The following is a 25,858-nucleotide window of genomic DNA, read 5'->3' as shown; positions in this document are numbered from 1 at the left end:
GTAGCTTAGCAATGTTTCTAAGATGGAAAAATGCCGTTCTTGTAACATATGAAATATGATTTTCGAATGTCAGGTTGCGGTCTAATATAACACCCAGGTCTTTTACTGTAGTGGATAAAGTGACAGGACATCCTTCCAAGGTAAAATTGTATTGCGAGAGGTTTTGTGGGCAGTTTTTTGGACCAATAAGTAACACCTCCGTTTTATCTGAATTTAATAGCAGAAAATTACACGTCATCCAGTATTTAATATCTTCAACACACGCTGTCAGTTTAGATAATTTAGCGTTTTCATCCGGTCGTGATGAAATATATAATTGAGTGTCATCAGCATAACAGTGGAAATTAATTCCATGTTTTCTTATAATATTACCAAGTGGCAGCATATATATAGAGAATAGCAGAGGGCCTAACACGGATCCTTGCGGCACCCCATAGTCTACTGACGTCATCTTTGATTTTTCCCCATTTAGACAGACAAAATGGTAGCGGTCTGATAAGTACGATCTAAACCAGTTTAATGCCTGTCCCTGAACACCAGTATAATTTTGAAGTCGATCTAAGAGTAGTTTATGATCTATGGTATCAAACGCAGCACTAAGATCGAGTAGAACTAGTATTGAGATACAGCCTTGGTCAGAAGCTAGAAGTAAATCATTTGTGATTTTAACGAGTGCAGTTTCTGCAGAAACTCAGTTTCCAATCACAGACACGTTTATTGATTTCTTGAAGTTAGAATCCACTAACCGCTCGAGTTGTTCCAAACCTGTGTGAATTTATTCAGTGTTGTTTTGGACTCCATTGACTTCTATTGTATAGACAAAAACAGTTAAAACATGCTTCAAAACATATAGATTGTTTTGTATTCTGCAGGTTTTGATTTTCATGTTTGGGTGAACTATCCTTTTAATATAGCACTCAGGTGATGAAATAAAATCAGAATATTTCCAAATGACAGAAAATACACCAGACAACGAATGGAAGTACCCCGTATCTCATCTTTATATCAACAAATGGTGCAACTTTCAAAAGATAGAGGTAAACAGAGTAAAAGCAGTTATGAGTTTCTGAATATTTGCGTGAGACAAAGCCGGTTTCTTTCAAAACTACAGAACGAATCATTCATTGATTTTTTTTAAATTTATAATCTGTCATGGCTGGTCTGCATTAACAAACAAATGTTCTAGATTTTTTTCAGTTGTTAAACTGTAGTTCATGCATAATTTCAAATGAGCTGCTTTGTAACAGACAGATGTTGATGTACCCTAGAGATGAATATGAAATTTATTGCCATCAACATAAAATGAATCAGTGCAAATTGCTCGTTTGGAGTAAAAAAAAAAAATGATGCCGCCAAACAAAACACCACCAGAAACCCCAGTTTTAATATACTGTAAATATGGCAAAAATCTTACAGTATATCAGCATGCAGACCAGTTAAGAAAGAAACTACAATGAAGAAAAAAAACAAAAAAAACAAAACAAAGAATAATACATTATGTTTGTCAGTCGCTGGGGTCTTCTGAACATGGATTGATTGTGTCTCAGTTAAAGGCACATTTTAACACGTCTGGTGCATTGTAGATAATTTCTTTCTAATGAAACTCATAACTGTCACATACAGGGGGAAAAGACAAATCAAATCAAGTGCCCTTCGCTTAGAAACCATTAAAATGAAAACTTACAGCATACATTCACAGGTAATAAAGGGGAGGGAAAGAAAACAGCCGCCACGATGATGAAAGTGAAACGCTTTCAGGATAGACCATACGCATATAGATAAATAATCTGTTTGCTTTCTCCCATGCTCCGAGAACCCCTTTCCTTTCACAGTCGTCGTAGATCTTGCATTGCAGACCAAAGTTAACCACAATTAATGTGTGCCTTAAAAAGGTACAACAATAAAGACAGTGTTGTTTGGTAATTTCAAAGTAACACAATAACGCATTCCCCTTACAATAATAAAAAAAGAGGAGTAAATGAATGCTTGAAAGGGTGATGAAATATGCATGTGACGTGCCTAAAAAGACAACAAAAGGGATTTGCGTACGTGCAAACCAGAAGTAACCGATCCCCCACATACTGTAAGCAAAAATGCTCCAAAATACAGCTCGTAATACTGATTTAAATAATAACCGAGTCATTTTTTTCTTCTTTTAAAACAGAGAAGCAGACTGCTACACTGACAGAATAGATGTACACAGGAACCATCAGCCGACACCTGGACTGGTGTGAAGAACAGAGCGCAGGGGTCGCTTTCTTTTTGAGGCTCAGTTCGAGGCGTTCTGATCCCTCCCCACAAAGCTCTGAGTGATGAAGCGCTAGAGTCCCGTCCCGTGCATGAAGATAGGGGAAGGTGGAGAGGAGCTGGCAGACCCAACCCTCCGCTATGAGGAGACGGTCACAGGATTCAGAGAGCCGTTGCGGCTGTAGAATTTAGTGAAGGCCTCCTCCAGCACGGTAGTGAGACGGGGCTGATCACCCTTGAGAGAGACAAAAAAAAAAAAAAAAATGTAAACAGGAGTGGGAGCAGAAAATGAAAAATAAATCATATCTAGGGATGCACGATATATTTGCCACCATATCAGTATCAGCCGATGTTCATTTTTAATGTTATAGTTATCAGCCCTAATGTCTATCTAGATGCTGCAAAGTGAACACGTGTCTCGTAGCAGCCGCAGAGCGGCTAACTAGGGCTGGGCAAATTAACGCGTTAACGCGGGCGATTCATTTTTGCAAAATATTTAACGCAAATAACACAGCGTCCGTTTTTTTATCCATTTTTGTCTAGCATTACATGATCACTGTCTCTCTGTGTGTGTGTGTGTGTGTGTGTCCTGTCTGTCTGTCTGTGTCCTGTCTGTCTGTTTGTGTGTCCTGTCTGTGTGTCCTGTCTGTCTGTCTGTCTGTCTGTCTGTGTGTGTGTGTGTGTGTCCTGTCTGTCTGTCTGTGTGTGTGTGTCCTGTCTGTCTGTCTGTGTCTGTGTGTGTGTCCTGTCTGTCTGTCTGTGTGTGTGTGTCCTGTCTGTCTGTCTGTCTGTGTCCTGTCTGTCTGTCTGTCCTGTCTGTCTGTCCTGTCTGTCTGTCCTGTCTGTCTGTCCTGTCTGTCTGTCTGTCTGTCTATCTGTGTGTGTGTCCTGTCTGTCTGTCTGTGTCTGTGTCTGTGTGTGTGTGTGTGTGTCCTGTCTGTCTGTCTGTGTGTGTGTGTGTGTGTCCTGTCTGTCTGTCTGTCTGTCTGTCTGTGTCTGTGTCGGTGTCCTGTCTGTCTGTCTGTCTGTCCTGTCTGTCTGTCTGTCTGTCTGTCTATCTGTGTGTGTGTGTGTCCTGTCTGTCTGTCTGTGTCCTGTCTGTCTGTCTGTCTATCTGTGTGTGCGTGCGTGTCCTGTCTGTCTGTCTGTCTGTCCTGTCTGTCTATCTGTGTGTGCGTGCGTGTCCTGTCTGTCTGTCTGTCTGTCTGTCCTGTCTGTCCTGTCTGTCTGTCTGTCTGTCTGTGTGTGCGTGCGTGTCCTGTCTGTCTGTCTGTCTGCGTGTGTGTGTCCTGTCTGTCCGCCGGGCTCTGCCCACTTTTCCAGCATTTTTTGAAAATTGCCAGTGGGTGGAGTTAAGCTCTGAGCAGGGGTTTAGTTACCCTTTAACAGAGAAACTGTTTTTTGGTACAGCTAATCCATGAACTCTACTTTCCTGTGCTGTTTTTCTGATTAGCTCACAGCGCTTGTCTTTTCTCCTATATCACCATTCCAGGAATCAGCCACGGATGATCCAAACATTTCCTCAAGCAACCGAATTATTGATTGGAAACATTTTATTATGAATGTTGGCACTAGTTCTTTGGGGGAAAGAACACTATGTAAATTTGAACCTGGTGACAAATGTTTTAAAAATGGAAAGAACACTGAGGGATCTCACAATACTGGATAAACACAGTAACCATACCAACACTGAAACTTTTTTGATTGACATCATTTTTCACACTTCATTGTCTATATTCAGATTCAGAGACATGATTTTGGCCATTACTTTGACAAGTGCACATTCAAAAAGTGCAACGTCATCATCTTGGGCAAGGAAATAATGAATTACAAAAGTAATGTGAAAAAATTACACTGCTAACATTCTGCCTTAAAGGAACACGCCACTTTCTTTGAAAATAGGCTTTTTCCGACTCCCCTAGAGTTAAACAGTTGAGTTTTACCGATTTTGTATCCATTCAGCCGATCTCCGGGTCTGGCGGTAGCACTTTTAGCATAGCTTAGCATAGATCATTGAATCTGATTAGACCGTTAGCATCTCACTCAAAAATGCCCAAAGAGTTTCGATATTTTCCTATTTAAAACTCGACTCTTCTGTAGTTACATCGTGTACTAAGACCGGCTGAAAATGAAAAGTTGTGATTTTCTAGGCCGATATGGCTAAAAACTAAACTCTCATTCCTGCGTAATAATCAAGGAACTTTGAGCCGTACCATGAGTGCAGTGGCGCAATGATATTACACAGCGTCTGAAAATAGGCTAACTTCCGTCAACATAACCAACGTGACACAACCTGCTTACACAGAGAGCGCTGGGGACTATTTTCAGGCACTGCGTGATGTCATTGCGCCTGCTGCACCCATGCTAACGGTCTAATCAGATTAAATGATCTATGCTAAGCTATGCTAAAAGTGCTACCGCCAGACCCGGAGATCGGCTGAATGGATACAAAATCGGTAAAACTTAACTGTTTAATGCTGCGTTCACACCGAACGCGAATAGAACGTCAATATCGCGTGTAGTTGGACGCTTGAACATTTTAAATCCATTCGCGCAGTCCACAGCAAATTGGACGCGCGTATAAATCGAGCGTTTGAAGCGAAATAGATGCACATTCAAGGCGCTCCAGGAGAAATATGTCAAAACACCACTCTTTTCATTTTCATTAAAAATATATATTAAGCATTGATAGCCACACAAATGTGGTCCAGGCAACTCCTACATTATTTTTTAAGGATATTTAAATACACATGCAGTGAAGATAAAGTTATGAAACTTCTCTTTGCCCTCAGTCAAAACGATTTGGCAGACAACAAATGATAGATTCATGACACCAAAGATCGCCCGTTAGATCCACACAAGACGAACCACTACAGGACATCAGAGCCAGCGGCAGACGGCAGAGGGACTGGCCGAAGAAAGGCTGCTCTCGCCGGGGTTAATGAGCGCCCGGGGATCGCCTGGATCTCACAACTCCACAAACACAACACTTTTTTTTTAAATAGGCGCTCTCTTTATAAACCACAGATTTGAGCTTTAAACAACTACATTCTCACCTGAAAAAGTCTTAAAACCTCCTTTTGTGACACAATAGTGATTTTAAATGATGCAGGGTTTCTCATAACGTCACTTTACCACATGACAGCAATGAGCAGGCTCCTGATTGGTTAACGCGGCGCGAATTGACGCCAAAGTTCAAATTTTTCAACTCGGCCGTCAGACGCGAATTCGCTTCAAACGCGTGAATGCACAAAACCACCACTCGTGTGTAACACACGTATCGCGCAAGACGCTCAATTTGCGTCCAGTTCATGTCATTCGCACAAACTGCGTCAACGCGCCTTTCCATTGACTTAACATTGAAATCACTCGCTCCTGACGCTCTATTCGCGTTTGGTGTGAACGCAGCATAACTCTAGGGGAGTTGGAAAATAAGCCTATTTTCAAAAAAAGTGGCGTGTTCCTTTAATGATCAACACAGAAACGTATCTAAATGAAATGCATCTGATCCTTCATCACATATTAAAGTACACTACCGTTCAAAAGTTTGGGGTCTTGAAGACTTTTAAATGTTTTTGAACAAAGTCATTACTCCAGTCTTCAGTGTCACAGGAGATTTGGTGCTCAATAAATATTTCTGATTATTTCGCAATGTTGAAAACAGTTGCGCTGTTTAATATTTTTGATGCTTTTTTTCAGGATTCTTTGATGAATGGAAGGTTTAGAACAGAATTTATTTGAAACAGAAATCTTTTGTTAGAAAATAATGTCTTTACTGTCACTTCATAATGAATCAAGTTACTGAGCCCAAACTTTTGGACGGTAGTGAACATTACATCTTGAGGGAAACTTCTTACCTCACTAATGAAGCCAAGCTGGACCAGTTCCACGGCCAACTCCTGTACATTCTCATCTAACACACACAGAGAACACCGTTCTTAAGTTTCAGCAATAACAGAACAGAAAAGTGCTGTATGTTAAAAGTTTTATGTCACAATTATGATACAATCTGATCCACTTGAGCATATTTGCAGAACTCTTGTTTTTGGGACAATTTCATAATGCATAAATAAGAAAAATCCAGACCAGAAACATACTATGCAAGTACACAAATACGAAAGCAACACAGCCTCGTTATTAATGACTTAAAGGTGTCGTCTATGACCCATTTTACAAGACGTAAAAATAAGTCTCTGATGTCCCCAGTGTGTATGTGAAATTTTAGCTCAAAATACTCCAAAGATAATTTCATCAGCATGTTAAAATTGTCACTTTTTAAGGGGGAGCAAAAACACGCCGTGTCCCTTTAAGTGCAAATGAGCTGATGCTCCCCGCCCACTTTCAAGAAGAGGGCGGAGCTTCAAGAGCTCATGTTAGCAGCTCCGATTACCTCACGCAGGCATGCATTGCATATATCTGAAACTGTTCAGCATTTTTTGTTCAAACTGGAGTCGGACAATAATGGAGAGACTCAAGAAGAAGAGACAACATGTAGAATGAGACAGGACGTTTCTGAAGGGTTAGTGGATGAATTTATGTAGCTGATGTGGAGTTAACTATCGTAAAGTCATGGATTAGCATATTCTGTCATAATAATCCTGTGGGAACTGTAAGATGCACAGAGCGAGAGAATATCTGCTGCATGAAGATAGAACAGGTATAGTTTAGTTTAATTATGGTTATAACCTAGTTGTCATCTTGCTTTTATGACATACTATTTCACATTTATGTATTGCAGTAAATGTGAAAAGACGGATGAGACCGCTTGAGCAGACTCCCAAATGAGCTCTACTAGAACTAGAACTCTTCCTCTTCTCTAAAGCTGCCCAACATGACGGTTGTGTGTTCCTGAGGGCAGGGTTTATGCACATTTTAGGGTTTGTGATGTCACCAACCCAGGAATAAGCTTGTTCTAAGTCCTTACCAGCGTTTTCTGTAAAAGTAAATATCTCCATTTGCATTGAACTTTGAAAAAGTCAAATCATAATCAAGGACTCCTTTAATTCTTCTTAACAGGTTTGTCGCAGTACCAAACATCTATGTTAGATTAAACCGGATGTGAATTCAGGTAGCTAGCTATAAACATGCTGACAGCTTAACTAACTCAGCAAGCTTCTTGATTCTGAGCAAGCTTTCTTTTCTGACACATTCAGAACACAATGGCATGTTAAATCAAGCTGTGTAGCTGGAAGCATTTACATACTTGTGTATAGTGTGTTTGGGGGTTGATTAAAGTACTCACTTGGCGCCAAATCACAACTCAAGTGCCGGTTGAGCTTATCTTCCAGTTTTAGCAGTAAGGTCAGCTATAAAAAGAGCAGTGAGGAGTTATGGACACATAATAAACGTCTAACTTGTATCACTCCAGCAATGAACACAAAAAAAGGGCTTACATGATGTTTCGCTCCTTCCTCCACGGGCTCGATGTTGCACTGCATTTGTACAACCTTAAAGAGAGAGATTATCTTTAACACAAACATATGATGCTAAAACACTGCTAAACCAGTTGACTGACTGTAACCAACATCTAGAAGAGTAGAAAGTAGTAATACGCCACACAGAAACAGGGGGAAGGTGAAAAAACTGATTTATTCTGAATGATTGATACTTGGTCACCATCTCCTTCAATCAGTCCATTTCTCACCTTCCTGGTCTCCAGCTCTGCAGGCTCAGGCGTAGGCGTTTTGACAGAGGGTGGCACGATGGGGGACTTGACAGTCTCTTGCTGAGGCTGCTGTGGGCAGGGCACGCCGAAGGCAGTCAGTGGATAGATCCCATTCCTACAACATAAGAGCAGTGAGCGTTGATGTGTTTGAGCTTGTATTTTGACGTCTTTCTTGATGTTTTAATCTGGCCCCATCTCATTTATTATTCCCCAAAATATGTGAAATTCTCTCACCTCACATCCTCAAGGAACTTGTCAAGCTCCAAGGCAGGAAACTGTGAGAGTCTGATGGGAAAAAGAGACAGGATTACAGAAGCCGTTTAGGTGGAATGACAGCTTATTTGATCCTCAGGTTCATCCTCATCCCAAACAAGCTATTTCGGTAGCACTTTATTTTACTGTACTGTTCCCCTTGTGCATACTATATATTTATTATAGTTATAATAACTGGTGATTATGTTGCAGTCCAACTTATTTCCCAAGTTGGACTGCAATCAACACATTTTAAGGTCCAGAAAAGCAGTAAAGCCATCATTAAAATAGTCCATGTGACTCCAGTGGTTCAACTTTAATGTTATGAAGCGATGAGAATATTTTGTGTGTGCAAAAAAACAAACAAAAATAACGACTTTATTAAATTTCTTCTCTTCCGTGTCAGTCTCTGTTCACATTGTAAACACAGTGCAGCACTTCCGGGTTCTACATCAGAACGCCGGCTCACTATTGGCCAGCTCAATAGTGAGGATGTGGTGCTCATATGAACAGTGTCAGAGACTGACACAAGAGAAGAGGGGCAACCTTTAACATTAAGGTTGAACCAAAATCCCTGAGTCATTTCACTCGGCGGCCATCTTTGAAACGCCTCTCTGGCATGCAAGTGCAGCTCGGGTCTCTTTGAATGGGGAAACATCAAATTCTCAAAAACTGTTCGCCAAGCTTACGATTAAATTTCATATTTGAAATCACCAATGAAATCTGACAACAACTGTCATAAATTTGTAGTTTCTATAGTAACCGGAGCTTCTTACAGCAACTGCAGATTACTAATCAACAATTGGCTCTTTGATTTAGAAGGCGGGGCTTATTCGACATTATCGGAGTGCACCGTCTTCCTAAGTCTTTGGGTTGAACCACTGGAGTCACATGGACTATTTTAACGATGTCTTTACTACCTTTCTGGACCTTGAAAGTGGCCAATACATTGCAGTCTGTGTGGGGTCAGAAAGCTCTCGGATTTCAAGATGAACAAAGGTCTTATGGGTTTGGGATGACATGAGGGTGAGAAATTAATGACAGTTTTCTTTTTTTGGGTGAACTAACCTTTCTTAGGTAAATACACTGGTTTTAGTTTGAAATGGCTGTTGACTCACTTTAGTTGGACCTCTTTCCTTTCCATGATGACCTGGTTGGGGTCCATGTTCTTGGTAATTTCCTCTAAAGCATTTTCTGCGATCAAGTCTAGTAGCCAAAAGCAAATGGTTTCAATGTGTTTAGCATCACTGAATCCCATTCATGAAGGTGACATGAAATGTCTGAATGGTAATGAGATTAGCTCATGACTTACGCTGGTGACTGACGATACAGTGTGCAGCCAGAAGTTTCAAAAGAGGCACTTCAAACAGAGCCTGATGGAAAAGCAGCTCTCTGGCTGTCGGCCTCTTACTGGGGTCCACCTCCAGACACTTCTGAATAAACTCCTAAAACAAACACACAGAGAAACAGGAGACCTCACAATGATTGGTATAAGATCGCAGTATTAGTATCGTGTAAAAAAGATGATTAGCTTCTATAGACGCAGTTGGTATGAGAAGGCTCCGCTCACCCATGGGGGAACAAATTATGGTTACCATAGTTACCCATTAATTCTTACAGAGAAGGAAAATTATTATCCAATACATCACACTATTAAAAAAAGGTTTGTGTGGGCTATTTTAGTGGGGGGTTTTGTTGGAAATTCCAGCCATTTCAGATTGTCAGGTATTGTGTTCTAGTGCTACTATAAGTATAATTCATCATATTTCAGCTATACTCGAAGTCAAAATCACATATGCTCAATATTAACCGGATAAAGAAAATTACAGTATCAGGTTACTTTGTCCATAGTGAATGTGTGTGTGCAGAACATTCCTCTTATTTGGTAACACTGACTTTGTGTTTTTAAACTGTCCTTTTGCTTAGTAACTTTTTTGCTCACAGATATACTCTTATGAAAATTAACCATGGTTTTATTATAGTAAAACCATGTTTTTTGGCGTATTAATTACCATTTGTATAACCACACAAATACCGTAGTTAAACTATAGATTTAAAGCATGGTTAATTTGTGGTTACCATGGAATAACTACAATAACACAGTTTTAGGGTGCTTTCACACTAGCACTTTTGGTGTGCACCCGGGTTCGATTGACGTCAGAGTTCGGTTTGTTTGGATGATGTGAACGCTGTCTTTTGAATTTTCCGTTATTTGTGAGAAAATGCTTCCCTGCCAAACATAGAATTCTGTGTTTCCACTGTTAGACGCTAGGCGGCGCTATTACGAATCTTCTGAATGAGTACAGAATCTCCTAATCAAAACACACATGAGGAAGACGGAGCAAAACAAGCGATCGTATGTAAGAAGATGCATATGTAAAATAACGTGATCATCAATATTAAACATCATTTAAATCAAAATTGCCTAATGTTACTGAACGAAATGTCGGCCCAGGACGAGCTACAGGACTGAAGCATTAGGGGTGTTGATGGACTCGATCTACTCCATCTGTGTTTGAACATCATTCTGAATCGGATCTGGATGCAGTTTAAAAAAAAATGTAATTCTTTGCTTTTTGTTCAAAAAGTTGCTTTTTTAATGAAACTTAAAAGGAACATAAAAAAGGAATGCATGAAGCTAGAATTTTTTTTTGTTTAAAAGAGGAGGGTCAGCTCTTTCTTTTGATATATTGCTTGCTCAGATATTCATAAAACTAAATATTCTATGGGCCATTACATTTTTGTGAAAATGGTCAAAAACCCTGGCGATGGCTGGCAACTTTTTTTTTAAATGCTGGCGGGGGAAAAGTTAAAAAGGTGGTCATGGGTACAGTTCATGTGAACTCCAGTACGGTTTGCTGCTGATGTGAACGCAATCGTACTCAATCGCGGAAGTGACCTGCTATTAATGACGTGTGATTTGATAAAAATGTGTGTTCCATTTTCCTGACGAGCGTGACTGATGTACTGCAAGCAGAGAGCTGTAGATCTCATTTCTGCTGGTCTTCGGTGTTCTTTAGAGCATTTGCAGTTCATTTGTGGCAGATAGACGTGCCATTACGAACTGAAGCTTTGGTAACAAAACCAACGGTTCAAAAAACTAAAATATAAAAGTGAGGTGAGCACCAAGCAACCGGGTAAACAGCTGCAGCTTTGATGATACAAACGCACCCCGGTACAGACCCAAATAATATAATCTGAACACAGTCCAGCGGGGGCAGGGGGAGCAATCGAACTCCGGTTCGGTCCAGGCAATCGAACCAAGTGTGAAAGCACACTTATTTATTCATTGTTTTATTTGTTGTAAAACAATGGTTAATTTTTGTAAGGGTAGATATATTTACTATGCATGTTTTCATAGCACTCAGCTGTCAAGTTTGTTTCAAGGACAGCATTGTCAAGATGTGGAATAGTGTCGTCAATAGGGCTGTCAAAAGATTAATCGCGATTAATCGCATCCAAAATAAAAGTTTGTGTTTACATAATATATATGTGCGTGTACTGTGTTAATTATTATTTATATATATATATAAAAAAATACACACAAGCATGTATATATTTAAGAAAAAAATATTTTTATATATAAAACATTTATATTTATATATATTATAGATTATATAAATGTATATACATGCAAATATTTCTTAAATTTATACATGAATGTGTGTGTATTTATATAAATATATAATATATAAATTTATATAAATTTATATAAATATAAATATTAATTAACAGAGTACACACACATATATTATGTAAACACAAACTTTTATTTTGGATGCGATTAATCGCGATTAATCTTTTGACAGCCCTAGTTGTCAATAAAATAAAAAAGGGCTTTTTGTCTAATATCGAAAAGAAAAAAAATCATTCAACTGATCAATTATCAAAATAATCATTAGTTGTAGCCCTAGACTGGAGTAATGATGCATTGAATATTGAAATTATATTTCACAATATTACTGTTTTTATGTTTGATCAAATTAATGCAGCCTTGATGAGAGACTTCTGAAAAACATGTTTTAAAAATCACTCTTTTTGAATGGTAATGTAATGCAAATAATTGAACTACTGACAGTGTGGACTCAATCTATACTCACTCTCTGCAGTGGGTCCTCCAGAGACTGGATGGCACTATTAATGGCTTCTTGCGACACGTATGAGGACTCTCCATTACTTTGGATTTCCAGCACAGCCATCTGAAACAGTGGGAGGAAAAACCTGAATCTCTGCTCTGGTCAATGCGATACACCGATGAATGATCTGCAGCTCAAAGCAAACAGCGCTCACCTCTAAGGCGCACATTCCAAAGGAATAGATGTCCACGGCCGTAGTGACACTGGCAACAGCTGAAGTGGATGAGGGAAGAGGTGTGACAAATTGTCCTTTTCACATAAGAGCACAAACAAATTTGAATGCATTTTAAAACCAAGTTTTACCTCCATACTCTGGAGCAAAGAAGTGCAAACTCTTCTGCTCCTCCCGACATGTTTTTACATGGTTATTAATGGTGTCTGGGGCCACTACAAAAACAAAAAACAAAGAAACGTCAGCAACAATAATAAAATCTATAACATTTAAAAAGTCATACTTGATGTGCTTTAGCCCACCTGATCCGATTTTGATGAGTCCATTGTGCTGTATGAAAATGGTGTCACAGGTCAGGTTCCCGTGGATAATGGGAGGTTCACATGAATGCAGATAGCTGAAGGAAGAACGGTGAGAAACACGAGTGTAACTGGAGCTCTCCACAAGACATATCATCAAAACAAGAAGAAACGCTCAACTATGACAGTCAGAGACAGCATTTCAGGTGCTAATGAGGAATTTTGTCATCTCTAAAAATATCTCTACATAATTGGTAAACAGAGAAAGAGGTACACAAACCTTAAGGCAGATAATATCTGAGTGCACCAGCGTTTCCATGCCTAAAAGAGTCCCAGAAAGAGTTAATGGCAAGTCCGTGTTTGATATTATACTTGTCAGGATATATCATTAATACTACACTCAATGACACGAAGCATGACTAACAGTATTAATAATATCTAGGAATTCACCAATCCTTATTGATATTCTTCCGGGAAAGTTATGAAATTTGGCACACGGATAGAGGACAGTCTGAACTGTCACCATATCAAATTTGGAGTCTCTAACTCAATCCCTCTAGCGCCACCAATTTTCCAAAGTTGTAAATTTCTGATAATAACTTTTGAACCGTAAAAATTCTCTGATTCATGGACTCAAGATGATTCGATTGCACCCCATTACATTTTTAATCGTGCTAAAAACTCCTCCCAAGCCGTTGCTTCGACTTTCACGAAAATTAAACCAGATCATCTTCTGACATGCCGATAAAAAGTTATGGAATTCGAGATGATTGGTGTGTGTGTGTGTGTTATGACAACCATGACCTGAGGGTACCTGCACAGTGGTCAGGAGATATGAAATTTTTTTTACATTTTTACTACTGAATGGTTTGGCCAAAAAAATCACAAAACTGGTCTCTTTAGACTCTCTTTTTTCCCACATCGGCCATTTTGAGCGTCTGTCATTTTCAATTTAGTTGTAAAATACTACATTTTACGAATGTATTGGCGTATCGTTACAAAACTCTGCGTGTCTTTGGCACCACTCCCTGACAGTACTCAAAGTTTCGTCCACCTTGTGATCAAACATTATAATGAAATTCCAAAAATGCTAATAACTTTTGATTAAATTAGCCCATTGTAATGAAATCTAAATAGATTCCTTGGGTCATGCCGAGAACATAGATACCAATTTTGCCATAGTCGGACAAACTTCCTGTCTGCCATTTATACTTTCTTTAAAAACCTACTTTTCTTAACTTAATTTTCACCACATTCGAGTCAGATCATCTTCAGACTGCTGACAAAAAGTTATGGATTGTGTCGAAACTGTTTTTGTATACCACAGCAACAAAGTTAATGGCATTATGCCAAAATGACTCTGAGGCTGTATCTCTGCAATGCTTTGGCATAACGACAGCAAAATTGCTCACTCTGACCACACCAAATCAGTTTTGTAACAACGCCACCTATTGGTCAAAAGTGATAAACCATTAAATCACATTACTAGTGATTGTAGTCGATTTTTCAGGGATTTTGCCCAAAATAATTGTAATTTGCTTTTAATTGCTCATTGTTGCAGTTGGTCTGATGCCCCCAGCCATCACTTCTTGTGCCTTCTTTGTGCTTGGCCCCTTAATGGCTGCTTGCAGCTATATTTATTATTATTGTACCAAAAAGCAAGTATTTGTACTAGTACTCTCTCTTCTAAATAAAATATAATTCAGCAACGACTAAAATTTAAGCAAGAATTAAGACATTTTAAGATCAATTTTAGTCTGCAGTGCATTATGTCTCAACAGCTCTTTTGTCAAATTGTCTGAATATAAAAATAGCAGCGATCATACCTTTTCATTCATGGTCTTATGATTCTTCTTTGTCTTCTTTAGAAACTGCTTCAGGCTCCCAGAAGACATGTACTCTGTGATGAAAATAACCTGAAGGGGGTAACCAAAAAAAATCCTATGATTGAAAAAAATAAAAGTACAAAAATCCTTTTTTTTGTTGTTGTTGCTGTTGTTACATTTCTTACCCTGGCTCTGTTCTCCTTCACATCAGCCCAGTACTTGTGAAACTTCACTATATTCAGATGTTCCAGCTGGATGAGGTTATCAAACACTGCTTTCACTTTTTCCTGAGAAATACAAGAAAAGAAAAGTAGATTAATTTACCAGGAAAACCTTCATGTTCGTAACACAACATCTTGAATTCTAGAGGAACAAAAAAAAAAAACTCTTACTTTATTAACTTTGTTATACAATAACCGATCATGTAAAAGATCATGTAAAAGTTTCATGGCTTTTTATGGCTGGACTAACTGCACTAGTCACATGTGCTTATGGGAAATGCAATCAGCAATGTAGATGGCAAAGCCTGTCAAAACGCAACCTCTAAAATTACTTATTGAATTCCACGATGAGTGTCTGCCAAGCAGAGCGGAGCGCAGTGTGGGCCAAACAGATGGCTGTCCACCACTCCATGCCAAGCATTAATGAACAAGTTTGATTAAAAGCGCTCAAAGGCAATGAAAGAGTGAATTATGCTATATTAAAAAGAGCAGAATGACCTTTTTAATATTTCAACATTCAAGAGATAAAGAGTTACAGAACCACACAGAACGCTTTTCTTGAATACTTTTTATGAAAGCTCTGAGCGAGTTTCAATAAAAGCTTGGCAGCAAACAGGTCAGACCACTTCGTGTAAGGAGCTTACACCCAGAAATGAAGGCAAGCACACTCATTCTGTGGAGCAATCAAGCTGTCTTAACACTCATAATGGTTAAATAATCATTGGTATTGCTAATTCACAGCTTAACGTGTTAGTAAGGAAGAACACAGGACTGTTGAATCTGTGGCCAAGTACAGAGATAATAACAAGAGTGAACTTTCATACTGGCACTCTCGCATATGCTTACTCCAGGAGCTTAAATAAAAGTTCAGCTGAATGTTTGAAGTGTGTGACTAACAGCAAACCATCACTTCATTCATATCAGCAAAGATATGAATTTAATATTTTTTCATGTTTTTAAAAGAAGTGTCAACTCAAAAATAGAGTAAAAACATTAATATTGTTAAATAATACAATTTAAAATATATATATTTTTATATTTTGAAATGCAATTTATTTTTGTGAATTTTCAGCATCATTACTCCAGTCTTCAGTGTCACATGATCCTCCAGAAGTCATTCTAATATGATGATTTGCTGCACAAGAAACATTTCTGATTATCATCGGTTTAAAAAAAACAGATGTGCTGCGTATTATATGTTTGTGTATTTTATGTTTTTAAAGGTGCAGTGTGTAGTATTTATGAGGATCTATTGATAGAAATGCAACATAATATACATAACTATGTTTTCAGTGGAGTATAAAGACCTTTTATAATGAACCGTTATGTTTTAATTACCTTAGAATGAGCCATTTCTATCTACACACACCGCGGGTCCTCTTACAATGAAGCCGCCATTTTGTGCCGCCATGTTTCTACAGTAGCCCTAAATGGACAAACTTCTCTACAGATCGCTAGTCACTCTCTGTGGTCTCAGACGACGACATCTTTGTCCTGTGTTGGCCACCGTAGCTTCTCTATGCGCTTCGAAAGGGAGGGGTGAGCGTTTGCAATTCACAACCTCACCACTAGATGCCGCTAAAATTCACACACTGCACCTTTAAGGATTCTTTTTATTAATAGAAAGTTCAGCATTATTTAAAAATATAAATCTTTTGTAACATTAGAAATGTCTAAATTTATTGTAGGGTTCAATTCTCACTATTAACTAAGTTGCTTATTAGCATGCATATTACTAGGATATTGGCTATTTATTAGTACTTATAAAGCTCATACCGTAAAACTTCAAATAATAGGCGAGTCCCAAATAGACGCCTGTCTCTTTTAAACGCCTGGTGCGACGACAGGTTTGGGTAAATAAATGCCGGTCTCAAATAGACGGCGGGTCGGTTTTTTAGTATCGGGCTGTATTTGATCTTCTCAAACCCGTCAGATCGTCTGTTCTATGTTTTGATTAGATTTCACGTGACAGACGGAACCGTTCATGAACGACTCATCACTATGGCAACTTTACAAAGAGGTTAACGAACTTTCAGTCTTCAGTTTTTCTTAATTCTCTCAATACCACCATGGAGAAAAGTATAATTTGACATTTAAGCTGACAGTTGTCAAATTTCAAGCGTGGGTAAAGCTGGATACAGAGCGGCTGAACAATTCCTTTAATGCTTGCGCGCAGACGTGCGCGTGTGTTTGTGTGTGCGAGGGAGAAGGAGGAGATATATTTCATTAGCTTCGGGATGTTATCCTTAGGTATGTGGCCTGACAGTAGCTTCTGATGGAAGCGGGGGGGACGTCGCCATTTTCGCAGGGGATTAACGTTATAAACGTTTCTTCCTTTCGTTTGCTTATAATTAAGTCTATTATAACTATTCACATCCTTTACTGTGGTAAAGTACAATAAAAAACTGTGGGACGAATACCTTTTTACTTAAAACTTTATTTAACACAGTTTGTTCTTGTTATTAAACTTGGTAATGCGCGTCAAGTTTGGTTTATTTGAATAGCGCATTTCACACACACGCCGCGGTGATTTTAGTTTAGTTTTCTCTGGCTGTGAATAATCAAACATTGCCTAAATGTCTTGACCTTGTGGAAGATAAAATCCGCTCTTCAGACCTTTTACAACAAGTGTTGCCTTGCAACATCAGGAGAAAACACGAAGATATATTTGAAAGGTGTCTATCCAGCTTTTGTCCCATTCCTCTCAAAGCGCAGAGTACGTCTTTGCGGGGAAATAGTATGAATCAAATATTTTTCTAACTAATATTTAATTTTCTTATATTCTTTAGGTAACCATTATTTACTGAAAATCGTTTAAATGTTGAATAGGCTGTGTTGTTTCACTGACGGAAGTGCTAAAATAAACACGCATGCTTATGGATGTTTCAGCCTCAAAAGATTTCAAAATGTAGGCTATACATATATCTGACATAGACTACAGTATTTAAAATAGCATATATGCATTAGTTACATTCTCAAATTAATTTACATAGCAATCCCTGCTAAGTTTTTAGTTTAACTATAACTATAGAAGAGGATTAGTGTGCGTCGCACTCACAACAGACTCGCAACGGGGGCGTGGCATCACGATGATATCGTCCATCGGCACAACCCTAATTTCTTATATTAAATGATTTGTTAAACACATTCGAATTAATTATAAATAAAACGTAATATAATGTGGTAACCTCCTACCGTCATGCTTGAACATCTCAACACTAAATTAAAGGCCTGTCTCTTCTAGACGCCTGTTTCAAATACAAGCTGTTCGCAGTTCGGTGATGTGGGTAAATAGAAGCCCGGGCTATTATTTGACGTTTTACGGTTTTAATGCCTTATTTTGCATGACCATATTCTACCCAATACCTAAAAGCTACAAAAACTACCTTGCTAACTATCAATAAGCACTAAATTAGGAGTTTATAGAGGCAAAAGTCATAGTTAACAGTGAATGTGATCCTGAAATGTATTAACTACCGCTATTTCAGACAGAAATCAGTAGCATTCACAACTACACAAGTTTTACCTCTTGAAGTTTGAAGTTCTTCCTCTCAGAAAACATGACCTCATTCCACACGACCTCCACACCCTCTTCGGTGTCCATTGCAAGGTAAGCATTGTCGATACCTGGGACGTTTCGCTGGTTAACCTGTGGAGTTTAAAAACAAAAACCCATCAGGCTTCTAAGATTCTGTTAAGAAATGAAATAAAACCCTCTCAAATAAAAAAAAAATTATGTTAAAAGAAAATACCCCAAAATTAAAATAGTCATCCTTTAGCAGATGTAGAATAAAAAGACTCTGACTATACCTCCTCTCTCCGTTTCTGCCAGCGTCCACAGGGGCTTTCCTCCAGAATCTCAGATTCATCCTCGCTCTCCTCTTCCTCGTCCTCAGTGGCAGGCGGAGCAGGCTGTGTTACTGTGGACACTGGGGGAGACACAGAGGAAACCCCCTGGGCGGAGGGCGGAGCGGCCGTGGACTCAGACTTCGTGTCCATGGTGGAGGCAGGGGCAGGTGCGGCGCTCTGCTTTCCTTCTTCAGACATCATTGGCTGATAACTGACAGCCCTGTCCTGAACCGCCACAGGGAAAGAAGCCTGGCTGACTCACACCTCGAGGGCAGGAGGCAGAGAGCTGGAAAACCAGGAGGGATTCATCACAAACAGAGATGTATAAAGTACTAGAGACACATACTTGAGAAAAGGTACAAGTTCCTTATCAAAAAAGTGACTTGAGTAGAAGTTGAAGTGCTCTTTAAGCACCACACTTAAGTACTAAAGTATTCAACATTTTTTGTACTTAAGTATTGCAAGTAGTTTATTTTAAAATGTACTACTCAAGTACTGAAAGTAAAAGTACAAGTATTGTGTTATGTAGTTATTAAAGAAAGTAGTCAAAAGTTTGAACATCATATTGTTTTTATTATTTCAAATGATTAAGCTAAAGGACAATCACAATGTTGGTAGGTAATTTTTCTACATATTGTCATATAAATAACCTGAAAATACTGTAGTTCATTAAGATTAAATCTTACTATAACCACTCTTACTAAAAAAAAAATGGGGTAAGCACACTTATATTCTCATTTCAAGAGGTGTTCTGAGTAAATGATTTGTTTGTAACACTTTACAATATGGTTTGATTTGTTAACATTACATTAGTTAATGTATTAATAACTAACATGAACTAACCAAGATCAATACATTTGTTACTGTATTTATTAATCTTTGTTAATCTTAGTTAATAAAAACAGCTGTTCATTGTTTGTATATGCTACTTCACAGTGCACATTGGGGACACTAAATTTTTCAACTAAACATCGAAATACATCTAAATAATAAACTAAATTAACCATTTAAACTAAATTACTGATCAAATTATTGATCTAAAGCCCACACTGTCACTGTATGATACTTGAAATTTTTTCAGAATGGCTATACAGCTGAATAAAATTATGCTGCATTATTTTCCTGTTTAACACTGTAAAGCTGCTTTGAAACAATCTACATTGTTAAAAGCGCTATATAAATAAAGTTGACTTGACTTGACATTAACTATGTAAACAAATAGAGAGCAATTTGAGCGCAAGACGCTCGTGTTGTTTTAAAGACAGTGAATGCGCGCTCGCGACGCGGGGCTCTCTTGCGCGCTCTCTCTCTCGCGCACGCTCTCTCTCTCTCATGCGCGGTAATGTGGGTTTGGAATGGAATGATTCGTAACATTTTTATAATTGTAACGAGTAATGATGCAGCACATAAAAAAATATCGGAGTAAAAGTATTAAACTCATCGAAAATATGTACTGAAGTAAAAGTGGAAGTAGGAGAAAAAAATAATACTCTAGTAAAGTACAGATACTGCCTTTTAGTACTTAAGTACAGTAGTGAAGTAGTTCTACTTCGTTACTATACATCTCTGATCACAAACAAGATACACTCAAATCATCAACAGTATAGATATGCATTAAAGACAAATATGATTAAGGCCCTGTCCACACGAACACATAATCGATATTTTTTTTAAGAATTACAATTATATCTGCATTTATGTCAAAACCTAAAGACTTTCAAACATCCAAATGTCATGCATCCGTGTCAAAATGACATATAACCATATTTTCCTATTCTATTTTGCCTGGAAACGCTTCCAACACGCTTGCGCGTCGCGTGAAAAATAGGCGTCGGTTCTATTTCTAGCATGCACGCGCAGTGTTTCCCCTAGGTTTACAGCTTTGGGGGGGGGGGGGGGGGGGGGGCCTCCCGAAACTACTAGTGTCGCGGAGCGGGAGTGTTACGGATACTCGGTGTTGCCATAGACAATAAATAAATTAATTTGGTAAATAAATATAAACAACATGTTTTTATACATCACACAACTATTTACAACACAACAGAGGTTGGTAAAATAGGCTTAGTATTGTTTTTGAGCCATATAAGCATAATAAATAAGGTTATGACTCTAAAAACTAATATCCTAACTCATATATTTTTTTTATATTGTTAAAGACCGTCAGTAATAAAATAAGAACAAATAATCAAATTATGAGCAAAAGCACAAATAAATACAGCAGAACAAACATATACAAATGAAATAAACAGTTATTTTCATGTAGGTCTAAACTAGATTGTCAGGTACAAAAATAGTAATCAAATGTAAAATATCACTGCATAGTCTGCATAAAATTATATGTCACTGCATAAAAATACAGATTAATCCTTATTAAAAGTTATTCAGTCAAGAGCAGTGAGTGATTTTTTTTTTGTGTCTTTTGTTATCTCAATATTTATATAGCCAATGACGATATTTTCCGGCTCTCCGTGAGTTCACTGTTATACGGTAGGGGGCGCTGTGGCGCATTTCCTGCACGAGAACAAAATCATCTGATCAAAACACTGCCAAAGAAGCAACGTGCGATATCATAAGCAGATGCATATGCAAAATAACGCGATCATCACCATTAAACAGCATATACATCACAACTGCCCAATGTTATTGAATGAACTTTCAACCCAGGACGAGTTATAGGACTGAAGCTTTGGGGTGTTGATGGACTCGATCTACAACATCTGTGTTTTGTTCATCGTTCAGACGTAACGTTAGTCTTTTACAAAAACGTGATTTTTTTCAGCTTTATGCTCAAAATGTTGCTTTTTCATGAAACTTGCAACAGTCAAGTGTTTATTATAAAAATAATATATGAAGCTGGAATAAAACAGTGGGTCTGTTCTTTCTTTTGATATATTGCATGTTTAGATGTTCTGTGGACCATTAAAACTTACAAACTTGACCATAAATGCTGGCGGTGACTGGCAAATTTCATGTTTACGGTGATTTAAAAGACCTAACCGACTATGTTTACGATGATACTCAACAAGACAGGCATTTTGATATAATTTTGTGTGAATATTCGCGCGCTGTGAGACGCGTGGCCGTGCGTGCGTGCGTGTGTGTGTGTGTTTGTGTTGTGTTGCTGCCCTTCGCGAGTATCAAACTGAGAGACACTTTCTCGTCTATGAGCGCTTGGCTTGAATATTTAAATTGGCAAGGCTTAAAATTGCGCAAATGATCAGTTTCCGTGAAGATGCAGCTCTGGGAGTGTCTTTCACGCTGGCACTGAACCATCGGGCAATTCTTATTGTCGACCGTAATGACAAATATTTTATGCCACTCATTCAGGGGGGGCGGGGGGTCGTTTTGGGAGGGCGGGGCGCCCCCCTTGAACAATGGTAGGGGAAACACTGCACGCGTTTTCCACGTCACACAGGCAGTGTGCAAGCTCTAACCTGTAAACATGGGAGCCGAAATAAAAACGGACACGCCATAACGCTCACAGTGTGTAGCCGGCCTAACAGCCAATCATGTAACAGTATCCGTTTTGGTTGCGCCATATCGTTGTCTCGTGTTGGATTCTTCAGTAACAGAAGCGGCGTGGAGTGATAAGTGGAAAATGAGTGCCGCAGTGAGCGAGGAAATTGTTGATAAAACAGGAAAACAAGTCAGCTCGCCAGTATGGCAGTTTTTTGGATTTTATAAGTCTGACCCAAGCCTGTAGTGCTCCTCTCAGAAACTGAAGCCTCAGCGCCTTGATCGCCCCCTGGTGGCCGGTCCCAGTATAGCTCCTAAACCCCACCTCTCCATGTATTAGAATGGACGTGAGACACACTAAACAATTCAATTACACTTCAAATAATTGTTTCCTAAAGATAGTTTCTGTAATTTTAGGCGATGATTTCATTTCAAGTGTTCGTTTTTTAAATAAGTTTAGTTTTAGTGAGTTATTTGATACTATAAAAACGGGGGGTGTGACGTCATGATTGACAGCTGAGATTGACGGCTTCTTGGAGTGAAGTTGTCACTAAGGCGCTTACGGGCTTTTTTTCGAGATTTTTGTCCATATTTTTTTACGGTCTATGGTCTGACCGTAGTCCGACCAAACTTGTTTTACCACCTTAAGCCTTGTTTATACTTTCGTCTGCAGCGCGAGCCTCCACTGACAGCGCACGCCTCGTCCGTTTGGGGACGTGTTTATACTGGACGCGCTCGCCTCGACATGGAGACGTTACTCTGCATCAGTGCCTAATGACAAACCATCTAAACAGTACAAAGAAATAACGGAGGCAGTGTACCTTAATGTTAAGATATAATTGTTAAGTGTTCATTTTAATTATTTGAGTGTTTTCCGTGGTTGTGTTGACATTTCTGCCTTTATAACTGAGGGGATTATAATCAGAGGAAGGTAAAGTTTAAAATAAAAATGTTTAAATGTAATATAGTTTTCTCCTGGTCCTTTTAAATAAGTCATAAAAATATCAATAATTATTTATATCGACCGATATGAAACCATATCATTCAGCCATATCACCCAGCCCTAGTTCTCATTATGATTTTATGTAGCCAATATGACATATTTTTCTTTTTTTAAGCTATTTCAATCATATTTCAAGCAATTCAACCCCATCATGGTGAACAGAGCGCATCTGAAGTGTCTCAGCTGAAGGAAATAATACATTTTTTATAATAACTCAAATAATCGGGCCGATATATCGTGCATCCCTAGGTAACACGTTACAATAAGGTCTCATTTGTTAACATTAGTTGATGCATTAACTAGGCTAACAATCAACAAATTTTTTCAGCATTTGTTAATGTTAATAAAACTATTCATCTTCATGTTAGTTCAAGCATTCACTAATATTCACAAATACAACTTTGATTGTATTCATAAATGTTGAGATGAACTAATATTAATAAATGCTGTAGAAGTATTGTAAAATGTTAGTTCATGTTAACAAATGAAACCTTATTGTAAAGTGTTCTTAAAGAAATATTAATTCAATTGCTTGCAAGAGAATTCAATCAAAATTCATGCTTTTGACCAATTCATTGTGATTTCCCAATGACCTTTTGAAGTTTAAAATAATTTAATTATACTGCAAATATAAAAGTACAACAATCTGTTATAATATTTATTTACTAAATATCCATGACTTTTAATATTTTGTTGATTTTCCATGAATATAGGGATTGAATTTTCAGGTTGTTCTATGATGTCCGATGTACTTACTTTCTCTCTGAATATATAAAAATCTGAATTATGAATTTTGAATCTTAAAATCTAAAACACTTTAACTCTCACACACACACACACACACACACACACACACACACACACACACACACACACACACACACACACTAAGAGGAGCAGGATCTTAAATTACCAGCTTTTAAGTGACAAATAGGTGTCACCGTGTCAGTTTCAGCTGTACTATGAGCACAATAAGGCAAATTTTACCTCAAAACCCGGACAAGAGTAACAGACACACGCCTTGTGATGTTTACATTACTCTCTCCTCACACTCACAGTCCTGTCCTCAATTCAACCCAGGCCACAGTGCATGTTCAAGCATTCAAAACAGACCGTCCCACCTCTTTGATAAGAAACAAATGTAACACACTGACCCCCCAACATATAAACAGTAATGTTGATGATCTTACTTTAGATTATCCTGGGATGAGAGGCGTCGCCAGCTCGCCGGAAGCGGCTAAACGTCTGTAGCTCAGGACACGGAGGAGGAAAATCCTCAGACAATAAGACAAAAAAAACGATGAAATCTTAAACGATATGGGTCCGTGTAGAGGTTCAGCTCTCGGTTGTAGAGTTTGACTTCCACAGAAATATCAAGATATGAAATGACGGTTTAATTTAGCTTTAGCAGAGTGAGAGAGAGAGAGAGAGAGAGAGAAGCTAGCAGCGCAGCTCCGCGGCCTCCGGAGCCTTCGCGTATATTATATCTGAAAAATATACTTCCTTAGGCGATACGGTCAATGTTAAATAAACTAATCAAAAGATCAAAACTGCCAGGCCTTCAAAACAAGCTCAAACAAAAAACACAAACACTACTGTCTGTCAGGTTTGGTCAGATAGCCGCGGATGCTACACTCCAGGATATTCGCGTTTGCTCACACAAGTCTTCACAGAACGACTCGTTTCTGCCCAAAACACTTAAATATTCGGACACGAACGGACTCCGGTTGAATAAACAGCGATATCACTGAATAAAAAGCTAGACGTAAATGCCGACAGCACCGAGTTTTGTTGTACGCCGTTGATTATTACCGCATCAACCGCTCCGTCGTTTATTAAGTGAGTGTAAATCAGGACCAAGTTCACACAGCGCCATCTATTGGATGAGTCCGGAGCCATAGGCGGAGCCTGAAGTCCAGCTCCTCCTCTCTGGATGTATGCATTGACGTCACTTTGTCGACGGAACACGCCCCTCAGCCGGGCTGAGTGGCAGAAGAGCTGCTGCATGACTGGATTTAAAGGTGCAGTGTGTAGTATTTTTGAGGATCTATTGACAGAAGTGCAATATAATATACATAACTGTGTTTTCAGTGGAGTATAAAGACCTTATATAATGTACCGTTATGATTTTATTACCTTAGAATGAGCCATTTGTAATATGCAACCACTTTCCACTGCACTTTTACACTTTTTTCGGATAGCTTCTGTCCATAATTTATTGCACTACCATAATCCACTGCCATATTCCTCATTTTAGCCTAACATATCATTGTATACCTCTATCTGTAAAATTATGTTTATAGTAATAGCCATCTGTATATTATATTATATTCATAGTACATATCCACCTGTAAATTCTGTTTATAGTAATAGCCATCTGTATATTTATTCACTGTACATATTCACCTGTAAATTCTGTTTATAGTAATAACCATCTCTCTATTTATAGATATATTTATATATATTCAGTACATATCCATGTCCTGCACTTATGCAAACGTTGTATATCCTGCACTTGCTGCTATTGCACTTCTGGTTAGACGTAAACTGCATTTCGTTGCCTTGTACTTGTGTAATGACAATAAAGTTGAATCTAATCAAATCTAATCTAATTTCTATCTACACACACTGCAGGTCCCCTTACAGTGAAGCCGCCATTTTGTGCCGTCATGTTTCTACAGTAGCCCTAAACGGACAAACTGCTCTACAGATCGCTAGTCACTCTCTGCTGT

At 38.5% G+C, this 25,858-nt stretch overlaps 1 protein-coding gene across 2 annotated transcripts; it reads right to left on the bottom strand.

Moving 5' to 3' along the window:
- Nucleotides 1-977: 977 nt before the first annotated feature.
- nrbp1 (nuclear receptor binding protein 1) lies at nucleotides 978-24,997 on the bottom strand. Of its 2 annotated transcripts, XM_079831156.1 has the most exons (18): nucleotides 24,317-24,997; nucleotides 18,629-18,953; nucleotides 18,345-18,467; nucleotides 14,783-14,884; nucleotides 14,598-14,687; nucleotides 13,052-13,092; nucleotides 12,775-12,869; nucleotides 12,604-12,687; nucleotides 12,455-12,513; nucleotides 12,265-12,363; nucleotides 9,477-9,609; nucleotides 9,283-9,370; nucleotides 8,147-8,197; nucleotides 7,892-8,027; nucleotides 7,641-7,694; nucleotides 7,490-7,553; nucleotides 6,105-6,160; nucleotides 978-2,482 (listed from the first exon to the last, which is right to left on the bottom strand). In XM_079831156.1, exons 2-18 carry the CDS (start codon nucleotides 18,866-18,868, stop codon nucleotides 2,387-2,389), a joined length of 1,611 nt encoding a protein of 536 aa, XP_079687282.1. In that variant the 5' UTR covers nucleotides 18,869-18,953; nucleotides 24,317-24,997; the 3' UTR covers nucleotides 978-2,386. The 2 variants fall into 2 exon arrangements, with proteins under 2 accessions (XP_079687282.1, XP_079687281.1); XM_079831155.1 differs by having other exon boundaries at nucleotides 12,604-12,869; nucleotides 24,317-24,984.
- Between the last annotated feature and the right edge of the window lie 861 nt (nucleotides 24,998-25,858).

This window comes from Gobio gobio (assembly GCF_949357685.1).
Source record: "Gobio gobio genome assembly, chromosome: 12".
Classification (NCBI taxonomy): Eukaryota; Metazoa; Chordata; class Actinopteri; order Cypriniformes; family Gobionidae; genus Gobio; species Gobio gobio.
Note: the sequence above shows the minus strand (reverse complement) of the source record. Positions and strands in the feature narration are given on the sequence as shown.

Coding starts and splice junctions, on each gene's coding strand:
- nrbp1 (XM_079831155.1), bottom strand. CDS start 18,868: ATGATGTCTGAAGAAGGAAAGCAGAGCGCCGCACCTGCCCCTGCCTCC. Junction 12,870..13,051: donor CAGATATTATCTGCCTTAAG/GTTTGTGTACCT, acceptor TTCTTCCTTCAG/CTATCTGCATTCATGTGAAC. Junction 7,554..7,640: donor AGGAAGGAGCGAAACATCAT/GTAAGCCCTTTT, acceptor CTCTTTTTATAG/CTGACCTTACTGCTAAAACT.